Source organism: Perna viridis, chromosome 8 (genome assembly GCF_037379345.1).
Source record: "Perna viridis isolate PV_CMFRI_1.1 ecotype Kerala chromosome 8, ASM3737934v1, whole genome shotgun sequence".
Lineage (NCBI taxonomy): Eukaryota > Metazoa > Mollusca > Bivalvia > Mytilida > Mytilidae > Perna > Perna viridis.
In genome coordinates this window covers 31,029,297-31,042,001 of record NC_142452.1, presented here as the reverse complement: position 1 = coordinate 31,042,001, position 12,705 = coordinate 31,029,297, and the positions used below count along the sequence as shown (strand labels likewise).

General features: G+C 32.3%; 1 protein-coding gene across 1 annotated transcript; it reads left to right on the top strand.

Moving 5' to 3' along the window:
- The first annotated feature begins 2,745 nt into the window (after positions 1–2,745).
- LOC148610209 (SAM pointed domain-containing Ets transcription factor-like) lies at positions 2,746–7,004 on the top strand. Its single transcript, XM_088542435.1, has 6 exons — positions 2,746–2,859; positions 3,139–3,194; positions 3,499–3,919; positions 5,200–5,397; positions 5,636–5,851; positions 6,120–7,004. Exons 1-6 carry the CDS (start codon positions 2,850–2,852, stop codon positions 6,428–6,430), a joined length of 1,212 nt encoding a protein of 403 aa, XP_088398561.1. The 5' UTR covers positions 2,746–2,849; the 3' UTR covers positions 6,431–7,004.
- Positions 7,005–12,705: the final 5,701 nt, after the last annotated feature.

Below are 12,705 nucleotides of genomic sequence, written 5' to 3'. Positions count from 1 at the left end.
TTTTCATATTTTGAACGTTTGTACACGTCTTAGAACACTTTTTGTCAGACTACATGTACATGATCCCATGGTATTTATATACAAATCAAGTAAAGCAATTTACTAAACTATTGCATACATAACTGATGAAATACTTTGGAAAACGCTTCCCGAAGGAATGTGAATTTAGATGAAAATTCACATTGCAAGTGCACACAAGTACATGTAAGTCTGGTTATCATTGTGATTTTTTTAATCATTTCAAAAAATGAGAAATTACGCCCGGCCATCACAGGTCTTCTTCACATTCGTTAAACGGTAATTGGCACATTACGTGCAAGTTTCTTTAAAAGAGCAAGTGAATAAAATTGGAACCAAAATTCTCTTTCTGTCTTATCCGCTCCTACATGTATGTCTTCATCGACATTACCATTATTAATGATAATTACTATAATAAAGATAAGACATCAACAAACGTTTAAATAAGTAGGCGTCAGGCACATAACAGTTTCTTCCCGAAGGGGGTCTGGGATTTTATATTTAGTTAGATTTTTTTTCGCGCAAAAGTGAAAATATTTTTTTCAACAGCACCTGTTTACTAATATATTTACAAGTATTTGAAAATCTACATTGCTAAATAAGGAGGGTATAATAAATCATACTTTTTTTTTCTGTCCATGGTTGTGTAAAACAATTGTTTTGGTCCAAACCAGATTTTTTTTTAAATAGCCGACTCCCACGATATAAAACAAAATGGTAGGTGCCTATGTACCAGAGAGGTGCAATTTGTGCCAAAACTATATTAATCAATATATAATTTGCATTTAAATTGAATACAATTGCAAATTTCCGATTTCAGCGAAACCTGTGTAAACCGAATCCTGTATAATCCGGAAACATGTCTAAACCGAATCCTGAATAATCCGCAAATCTGTCTAAACCAATCATTTTTTTAGAAGTACATTTGTATCTATATATCTTGAACCTAGGCATGTATCATAGAATTTTCTATTCGTACATGTATATGTATACAGTATCTGATTGACAAACTCATTAATAAAGTATTTTGACCGTTGTGATTGAGAAGTAGACATAATACTCCTTTTAAAAAAGAGTATTATTCTGTATTTTAAAAATCTGGTACTGCATGGATGTCTATTCCATAATAGAGATGTTCGGGAATTTAAATTAATTCTAGTTGTATTAATTTTATCAATTAACTGGAGTGAGCACAATGAAATTAGGTTAAGGCCAAATAAGAAACACACACGTCAAGAAACGGAGGCCAAGCCAAATAAAAAGGGAAATTAAAACTACAAACAACAAACACAGAAACCAAAATAAATAGAAAATCATGGCATACAAGAAACAGATGAACACTCAGGGCTCCATTCAGTACTTTGATCGTTACCAGGAGTATCGAGGTGAGGGTGGTCGAATTGTTTTGATTTTAATTTCGAAAAAAGATTTTTTTTAAATGTAAACAAAGGAATTCCAATTACACACTATTACTCCCCTTTTAGTTACACCTAAATAAAACATCACCTTAAAATAAGAACAACTTATGTAGTTAAGTTGGCGGTACACTTCATAACGTATGTATATGCGTGTAGCAAGAGCCCCGTGCCATGTTTTCACATTGGCTTAATGCAGTGGCAACAGTTAGACCTACACCATGTGCAGACTCAACCCCTTTTTTACAGCTCTCTCCAGTTGATGTCATTATTATATTTATTCCAAATATTTAATCACACATTCTCTTTTTTCTGTGTTTTTATTAATAAAGTGAAGAAGAGTTCCGCCCCTTAATGTACTTTTGTGTTTGATTAAGTAGCAAATGTAAAGGTAGGAAGGGGGTGGTGGAATAATTTTGGCAGAAAATAGCAAATGACAGAATAGAGCCACTTTTTATAAATGTCTAGATAGGATCCATTTTCTTTATATTTTAGTGACCTCTTTTGACATCAATGTTTGGAGAATACATACAGAAAATGGGAGATATAGTTATAATGACATTAAGTAAGATGGACAATATAATAGCGACGAGGTGGAGAATGGCGATTGCAACAAGTTATGGGAGGACATGAATAGCACTAAACGCCGAGCAAAGACGGTCAAGAAAATTTTAGACGGTGAAATTTGTGAAAAATCACGATTTCATGGGGGGGGGGGAACTCAACATTTCATTGGATCTGCGCCTGCTACTGTAACCGCCTTATGTGTATCGAAGTGGGCTAACTTTCGTGTTATTTTCTAAAAATGCATTACTTTAACAAGCCATTTCACATCATTTCATTCATAAATTACCATATCAGAATCTGCTGATTTAATATTACAAAATACTTGACAGCACCCATTGACTTATTTATTTTAGTTTTAAAAGCATTTGACCCCAAGTTTGACCTGTACAAATGCCCCTCCTCCTTATGACGTATACCAATCTCTTAAGTTTAAAATGATCTCATAATAAGAATAGGGAATTTCCGTATTAAAAGCCAAAATAAACGAGATACAAGAGAAAAATATTAATCAATTCCGAAATTTTTAAAAGTAATGAAAAATTAATTTGGATACGTTCTGATGAAACAAATCAGTTTAATTATTAGAAAATGGACGTTATTTATCGTATTGATTTTGTGGGGGCTTTTTCATACACTTTCTAAATACTTAAGATTTCGCGTAATTCGAAATCCATTTTCATCCCATCCGGACATAATGACCTATATAGTAAATTTCATTGAATGTTTACATACAACTTGTTCGGAGAAATAAAACCACGTGATTGTCGAGTATAAAAACATTTTAACCACATGTCTGTATCTATATATGAGTGAAAGATAGCTATTTGAATCATTTCTTGAGGGACTTAAATGCAAAACGGTTCGTAAAATATTATGATTTGTTCACAATCAATTGAAACTACATAGGCATATATTGCTATGAAAAATATAATTGTTTTTTTTTTCTTTAAACCACAAAACCTATGCATGCATATAAGGTATGCAGCTTTAAATTGCATTTAAATTGAAACTGAAATTTTTAATACAATATTTTACCTTTATATGTATTGCTATTTTTGTGTTACTTTGTAGTTGGATTGAGTTTTCGTAATGCAGATAATTTCTTAACCATTCTTTTTTTTTACTTTCTCGTTTACAGGTTTAGACATAAACACAGCTACACCAGGGAGTAAGATGGTAGTTACAGATCAGAAAGTACGTTTCATAATACATTTTTAGCATTATTCTGTGTGATAAATAAGCCAAATGATAACTTGCATGCCAAAAAATAAGACTGCATTTAGGGCTATCCGGCGTTGATGCAGATTATATACACGAGAATTTAAATCTACGAATAGTTAATACTGACTTATTCTACTTCTGATATTTTGCAATTTAATTTCGCTAATACCGATAGTTATCAATAAATTCCAAGTAAATGTACCAGAAAGCAGCACTGAATTTAACTACATATTGTACACGTCCAAGTTTTAAATACTATTTCAATATTGTTTTTCAGGTACCCCAAAGTGTTTACGTAGCAGAAACTGAAGTTTACGGAAGCCAGGAGTATAATATTCCGAACATTCTCGGAATGGAAGAGTTTTCTCACTTAGAACCAGTTGTTCCGACAACAGTTTGCGAGACGAACAATGACCAGAGAGTTTACGAATCTGAAAGCCCCAAAACATTTTTAGAATTGGACAATATTAACGGGCATGGAATATCATTTTATGACGAAAGTGCCATCAAGGCTGAAAAGGACACTGATAATATATCTTATAACTGTTCAATGCATAACATGGACTCTTACTCTATGTACCCAGCTCAAAGTCAGATGCTTTTAAAGCAAGAGGCAATGGAACCAGTAGAGGATTTGGTCATACGTCAAGTCAAAGAAGATATCGAAAACACATGTAACATACTGAGAATCTCTCCAGGTAATTGTAACTTAGAAAACTGATTTTTGAATTTAGAGAAACCTTTTATGTGTGTGTGTGTGTGTTGACAGGGAGGGATATAGATCCTTTCTTTTGTTCCATGATCCTAACAAAGAGAAAGTAATTTATGGTATAGGCCTTCGCAGCCTACTCAGTGTACACGAATTAGAAATGGTCCATGGAGGTAGTAAATTTGGCCTTTCCATTATTGATGAGGTCTAAAATGAAGGCCCAAAGCGAGTATTTCTAAATAACCCTTCAAATTCTTGTGACCATATCTTAGTCCTTATCAAAATACCCTACGATCTACAATTACAATGTAAGAAACACTACCGTTACATGAAACCTAAGGCGAGCGGTTCTTGAAATTGCAATAATGTCACTGAACTTTTTATCTAAAAAATGTGTTGTTTTTGAGTGGGTAAAGAACTTAATATTTGGTATACATTAAAGTTGTCAAATTAATGCAAATAGAAACTGCAAAATGAATACATTGTGTAGGTGGCCTGCTATATAATAGTACACGAAGACGAAGATATGACCTTCACACTTGTTAAAATTGCTATCAAGGTATTTAATAGAACCTATCCTTTCTGCATTCTTGTATCGGGAAATTTATTGTTATGTTATGCCGATATTATCAGTTAATAAATTGTCAGTTTAAATTTACCTTTTTCTTGGCTATTGTTTATCGATGTTTTCTGACGTCTACTAAAGGGACCATTAGTACTGTGGTTTGCATTTTGTTTTCGTTTTTATGTCATTGTTAAGTAAATGTGATTAATTTTGAAATTCCATGAAAACGCGGTTTTATAGTGTAAACAACTATAAACTGTGGTATTATTTGAAGTAACTCCAATGAATAACATTATATAAACAGTTTTATACCTTGGTTTTACAAGCCGCACTGAGTGGTTTGAAATTAGTTCGTAGATAAAAAAGTATAAAATTGAGAAATATTTATGTTTTAAACGGCTGTGATTAAAATAATTCTACTACTTAAGATAATTTAAAACTTGTGAAATGGTTATATATATTAACTGAATTATCAATTTTATGTTTGAATGCATTTTGAAAGAATCGATCCAAAAATACACTTTGATGGTCGGCAAAATAGGTACGAAATATTTAAAATTCAAATTCGTCGTCTTTTAAAACGTTTGATGTTCAGGCATGTCAGATGTACTTTTAAATGTATGACTTTTTTTTTTTTATTTTGACATAAACATTTTTTACAACCTACACAGAATTTCATAGTTATATTATATCTCTTATTACAGATCCTATGCAATGGTCCATGGAAGACGTTCGGAAATGGTTTGTCTGGCATTCACAGCAATTTGGTGTTCCGAGTGGTATATACGAAAATTTCTTGATGACCGGTGACCAGCTTTGCATGCTTACAGACGAGGATTTCAAAGACAGATCGCCCGCTGCTGGATCCAATTTTTATGGACAACTTGATGTATGGAAAAATGGTACGACAGTTTAGCTAAATGAACCTATCATAAAATGGATGTTTAACCGACTTAATACTTGAAATTGTGAATAAGAGATCTCTTGTTTTTTATACCAACACATTATCAACAAATTATTTCCTATATTATCCAAAGTGCTTCCTTTGTTAAGTATAAATATAACAAAACTTTATGTAATCATTATTGAATTTTAATGTTGATGTTAGCTGTTTTTATTATCTTTTCCTATTTCTTTCAGCTTGCAATTTCAAGACAGAATGTCCGTCACCACATCAACAACAAATTCCATACTATGGCCATAGCCATCTTTACTACGATACGTCTTATGAAGTTAACTACGCTCCAACAAGCACCTCTCCCTCCCCTAGCGAAGACAGTCTCGATAGTGCCTCTAGTGCATCAAATATGTCGTACATACCTGCTTGCCAAGAGGAAGATTATTCATCATATACAAGTAAGTTTTTTTCATATTTGACGAAAACAAGATGTACCATTCATTTTAGGAATATAGTTTATTGGTATCGTTAATTATTATAACTGTGAGTGTACAAATTAAAAGTACAAAATGTGCTTAACAAGAAGCTTAGAGGAGGAGTGTAAATGAATCACTTAATTTTTTTTTCACATTTTATGATCCATGAAATTGTATTACATCAAATAACACAGTCATATGATCTGTATTTCCTGTCTTGCTTTTATTTATTGTTTAATTGATGTTTCAGATTCATCATTACGATCACCAATCGAGCATGACCACAAGCAGACCATCCATCTTTGGCAGTTCTTAAAAGATCTCCTTCACAGACCAGAGATGTACAACTCCTGTATTAAATGGATTGACCGACACAGAGGAATATTTAAAATTGAAGACTCATCAAAGGTTGCTAAACTCTGGGGTCTTAGAAAGAACCGACCTGCAATGAACTATGATAAACTCAGCCGATCTATCCGACAATACTATAAGAAAGGCATCATCAAAAAGACCGAGCACTCAAAACGACTTGTGTACCAGTTCTGTCAGCCATATTTGTGAACCTTGGTCTCATAAAATGACTTTGGTTGGCATCCCCACTGCCACATTTACATTGTACTGGTTGCAATGGTTTGTTTTTGACAGTCTGATTTTATGTTAGACTGGCTTGGGCTGGAACCAGTTCGAAATGTTATTTTGCCTTGTATCAAATACTGGCATGATTGGTTTATAACACAGTGTGTAGTCAACGTACTCGCTCGTGATGATGGCGGACTTGAATAGTCAAACTATCAAACCGCGTCCACTAAAGTGTTCATTTGAACATATTTGAACATGTCTCGTGAGTGTATATTGGTGTATATTTATTTAAATATTTTATTCAGTATCTGTTTTTAAATACCATGTACATTTATACATGTAGGCATGTTACGATAATGTTAAAAATGGCGACATTTTTGTTACATAATGACACTCATAGTAACCATAGTGATTGGTTGCTATTGGTTTCACGTGGGTGGCAATTGTTATGTTACACATTATTTAATTTATACAAACTGTTAAGTCATATTTAATTATTTTTGATACATTTTATAAAAATGTGAAGAAAACTATGAAATAAAAATTACATATTTAATACGTTCTTTGCATATTTAATTAGTGTGTACTTACTACGTAATTAGTATCAAAACACCATGTTAAAAAAAGGATACATTAATCAGCTTATGTTACAAATACATGTCTACAAATACACTTAATCTGACACATCAACTTAAATGCAGTTTATAACCAAGTATTTTGAACATTAATTCGGAACAACGACCATTATAGATGTCAATTAAGGACTTGCAAGGAGTTGCGAGTAAAACTGGACTTGTACATCCCGACCAAACATTAAAACAGAAAATCATATCGGTTATGGCGAGTTGTTTGAAGATATGTCATGCATTTCTAGTATAAGTCGAACTGGCACAATTCGCTTAAATCTTACCCCTCCCCCCAAAAAATAGATCAAAAGACAAAACAAAAACTCTTTCGATTACGTCACATTGCTGGAATACAGATGGTTAAAGTCTAATAACTTTTTTAAGCATCTACTGTAAACAATCGACATATTACACTGAATTTACTGCTTACAACAAAAGTGGCGTATTGACTTGGTTACAAAATATATAGAGGTACAATGTAAAGGGAGAGTTAAAAACAGTCCAAATTTCTACATTGAATATCACAAAAAAATCTTCATTAATTATTATGGGATGTTTTTTATTTAAATAGATTTATGTCTTTATCAGTCAGAGTAAAAAAAAGAAAAGAAAAACAAACAAACAAACAAACAAAAACAAACAAACAAACAAAAACAAACAAACAAACAAACAAACAAACAAAAAATCAAGAATGACAAATTAATTTTTGGGCAAATGATTCAATGGAACACCACAAATCATTTCAAAGTGCTTATGTTTCATCATATGACTTTCTGTTCATCACATGTTTATATTAAAGCATCAAGCCACTCTGTTAAAACAAACATGATAGAAAAAGGACGGATATGATAAAACGTAACAAATGCACATGCCTATAAGCCAGTAAATAAAGTCAAAGATCACCAGGAGGTCTTCAACAAGTGTAAACACATCTTTAAGTACGGACTGAAACGCCCCGTTAACAAAAGTGACGGTCTGAAAGGCCCCGACTACTAAAGTAATTCTTCAAAATAAAAATAAAAAGTAAAATAACGAAACAAATACAAAGTATAATGACTACTATCTCCTGACATTGAACAAGCGCACGTCTGGCCGGGGTGGTATAACTAGTTTCATAAGGCCTTAACCATTTCACTTTGATACTTTGATGTAAGGTCAAGAATGAACTGAAACAACAAACAAACACTCAATAATACATCAAATTCTCTTTATGAAATACCCCAACACACAAGGAAGCCATAGTTACCTTCGATCAGTAAAGTAATGTAATTGTATTTGGAATTTACCTCAGATGCGGCTTGAAATAGAATGATTATTATAGATGTTCCCTAACCTACTTGTACTCATAAACATCTACCCGTGAAATAAATTTTGCTTTTTCAACAATGTTGTTTTATTATTATCATTTTCTTCCCTTTATTCAAAAATAGGTATTGTATGTCCTACAATATTTTTTTATTATCCCTCCCCTACAGAGTACCAACCCACTCATGTTCTGAGCAGGGGTATACACCAAACAAAATATATCTTTGAAGAGAACATTATCTGAACATTGTCACAATTGTCTTATTTTCATTGACCTTTCCGTACTGTAAGTAAATGTGGCGATATCTCATTCGCAACGTTTTTTTTTTTTGGCGTAACGTCTCATAAATAACCTTTATAAGAGGATTATGATACTTAAGTTCAATGTTATCGCTTCAAATGTTAAAGGTCGCTATTGAACGATATGACGGTATCATTTGCATAAATAACGGAACTGCTATTTCAAGCTATTTTCCCCTTTTTCTAGATAAGAATAACGTTTACCCAACCTGGTCATTTGACCTACACTCTTCGATGATTTTAAACTTACGAGTTGCTCGTTGCATTTATTTGTTTATATTTGATACAGTTGTTGTAAAACTATATTTTCTAGATATTTTAAATTGATTTCCCATTTTTTGTTTGTTTGTATCCTCCTCTTGCGGTAGTAAAAACTTTTTTTTTAATTTTTAAACTAACAAAAGCTGGTGTGCACCAATCAAGCGAACGGAACGACTGTTAAATATTCTGGAGTATAATTCAAGTTGAAAATGTTAGCCATGTTACGTATTAGTTCTCATTTTTATTAAAGGTCAAGGAGGCAAGAGGAGGACAATTCTACTTTCAGTGTGTGTGTGTGTGTGTGTGTTGGTGTTTCATTTTTTTTAAATTCAGGACATTACCGACTTCAAAACCATGAACATATAATTGAGTATCAATTAGCAGTAATAGATATATTGAATAAAACGATTGAACCGTAAATGGTGTGAGACAAACTTCCTGTTTGACCGTTTACACACATAGACATAGTTTTAGGATTAAAGGATAAGAGATAAAGCGAAATTTTCCCTTTTTCGTCAATATTCACATGTAAAGGGCACAAGGTACATCTACCTGTAAAAGATAAACGATTTTTTGAATAATACAGCTGACGATTCATTATGATAGATTTCCTATTCTAAATGAAGGCTCAATGCCAGATTTTGCAGTATGTTAATGTACACTCGTAGTTATAAAGATAACATTTTATGGTGTACTTTTAAACTAGTTCACGGAGAGCAAAATTAATAGGAGTTGTATATTAATAAGAATAAGAAACGGAACACTGAAAACTAGGAAATATGAAGACGATTTAGTGGATTCATAAAAGTTAATTTTAATGTACTCTTACATGTATATGTCTTTGCGTTGACTTAATCGACATTCTATACTCAAAGAACATATAAGGATAAAAAATAATTGCTGAAGCATAAGACGCTATGACGTTTATCATATTACGTTTCATTCTACAGGTTATAGAAGTGTATAATGAAGCGAATTTCTTTCTTACAACGTCTATAAAGAAAGTCCGGGAATCTAAAAAAAGGGACCGGTATGTTTAAAACTTTGGTTTAGGGTATAGAAATACTGGATATCAGTGAAACATACCTCCCTCCCATCTTAAGTAACTCTCTTATGCTCGAAAACTTTGGTTTTTCATTATAATGAATACTGAAAATCAGTGAAACGGGCCTCCCCCACCCGTATGCTTGAAAATAGGTTTATCATAAAAAAACATACTAGATTTGACTGGAGTGCCACACCCTCTTTCGAAACCCTCACATTCTTTAAAAAGTGGTTTATTATATAAAAAAAATTACAGGGAATTACAGGAGCGCCCCCTGGATCGTTTATAGAATTAGTTGCAATGGAACCTGTCAAACGACTGTTACACCCTTTAACCAGAAATACTTTTAATTTGCAAATTCAACTCTTAACTGGAAACAGTTTCAGTATGCATGTTACCATTTACCAGATATATTTAAATTTGTTTTATTTTTTTCCAATGTTTTGCACGACTTAAGTGTAAGTTTTTGTAAGATCAGGCAAATGGGAAAAATCTGAAACATGGATGTCAAAAACCCATCGATCTGACAATATAATTTCATTCAAGGATGCTTTCTCTATTTATAAAAAAGAACATTATTTGATCTCTGCATCATTGGCTTAGCTCTGAAAATTTTCAATAAAAATGTTAGAAAAATGAGGTTTTTGACAGAGTTGTCTGCCCTTGAGATGTTCATTTTTAGCGTATTTCTAATTTCAATGAAACTGTAACTCAGTTTACCAAAATGATATCACTGCCTGATTCTTACTGAGACTGACAGTGAAGGATAAAAAATCGGGATAAACAGAATAGATTGAAGGAAGAATAATAGGATAAATAACTGTAAAGAGTGAGTAACCAAAATATGATTACGAGTGTCGAAGAACGCCTAGATTTGACGAGTGTGTGTAACTTCTTCCGCGCACGAGTTAAATCTTAATGCGTTCTTGGCACGAGTGACCATATTTTGGTTACTCACGATAACCAATTAATTATCCTATTTACATTTTGTATCATGAAGATTTTTCTCCATTATTCGTTGCTATTTTCAACATAAATTAAAAATTTTGTAAACGGTGGATTGATATTCGTGTTGTGACGTTATAGTGGGAGAAACTGCGAGCGTGAAATTACCGAATATATTTCACAGTGTAAATTACCGAAAAGTTTTAACCTGGGAACATTCGGAAAATCACTTCTATCTATTTAATAGAGAAATATATTATAAGAGTGCGTGTATATACATGAACCACTAATTTTGATTTTTTGATTTTTTTTTTATTTTTGGTTAAGTGTATTACATTTGTAAGTAGAACATTCATCCATGAGAATTCGTGTCATGCTTTTACCATTTGTATTCACTGTGTATCCCAACATTCTCTTTAATCAAGCAATTTCGGATTAGACATTATTTATTTTATCATCTTTCTAAAATCCAAGAGAAACTACATGTAAATTATTGTACTAAACCTGCTTTAAAGGAATCGTGGTCATACCTTATTCATGTGGTCGCTTGTTTTAATACTATATTGGTACATGTATATGAGTGTATTTAAAAGCACACGATAAAAAGCATTTTCGAAGAAACACAACATAAGATAAAAATAACCCCTAAATCTTGAAAAGAACATCTTAACCTTAACCTTTTGATTCAATATTGATTTCAGATTACGGTTAAACGTACTGTGAGGTAGCAGTTTTGCCAAATTATCAAAACAAGTCTATAAACGAATATTTTGAACAAAGTTGTGCGCGGTAGAGATATCTGTATACCGAACCGCAATGTCAAAGTTCAGTGCATATACGGTTTTGCACTTTACAGAAAGTAAACAATATGAAAATATTTCATTTTTAATATCTGTTACGAAATAATTTTCCTTATATTTCCTTCTTTAAAAACTAGGAAGAGAGATAAAGATCATGCATTGGAAGTTAATGGTCCGTTACTAAAAAAGCCAACATCACTCTAGGGTTCGTATCCTTTTTTCGGATTTTGGTCCATTAATATACACTAGAAGTCGTCTAACATCAATTTTCACGGTGATTTTTGCTAAATGGAGAAAATAAATCTCAATTTGATAATAGTCCGTGTAAATTAGATTAGTATAAAAGTGCATTTTAATTTTAAACCAAATGAGCTTCTGCTGTAATGCTTTACTGCATATAAAATGATCTAACCTCAACATAAATAGATTGCTAAACAGATTTTTTAATAGTAATATTAATCTAATAAAATTAAACCTAGAAAATTAGCGAATCATGATTTTGAAAGGATTATTCAAAGGTAAAAACCCGAGGATTCTGAAAAGGTCAGCTGAATAGAAATTAGTAACGAGTGTTGTCAGCTATAGACCCTTCTTGCAATGACTGAATAGAACGGATGATAGGTCTAATTTTAGTTAGATTGTAGTAACATTTACTGGCAATTGTGTTATAAAAATATATAGTACTTACGAAAATGGCTTAGGCTATAAAACAAAAAGAAATGTCTGGTTTTTTTTTCCATCCTACCTTCCTTAATTTGTATGCCGACCATAAAGCACCATTTAAGTCTAGATTTCTACCCCCATAACTCAATATAATGTTATGTTTATGAAAAAAAGCAAGAATTTCTCTACCTATCCTATTTCCTTTTTGTTGGTAGAAGGAAACAAGAGTTATATTTTTATGGCCTAAATATCAGTTCATTAGGTAGTTAGTTTTTCTAATAACTTTCTTGAAAGGCTTTAAGAACGCAACTG

Excerpts from the sequence above, each read along its gene's own strand:
- LOC148610209 (XM_088542435.1), top strand. Across the intron at positions 3,195-3,498 it reads TGGTAGTTACAGATCAGAAA|GTACCCCAAAGTGTTTACGT; the intron begins GTACGTTTCATA and ends ATTGTTTTTCAG. Across the intron at positions 5,398-5,635 it reads ACTTGATGTATGGAAAAATG|CTTGCAATTTCAAGACAGAA; the intron begins GTACGACAGTTT and ends TATTTCTTTCAG.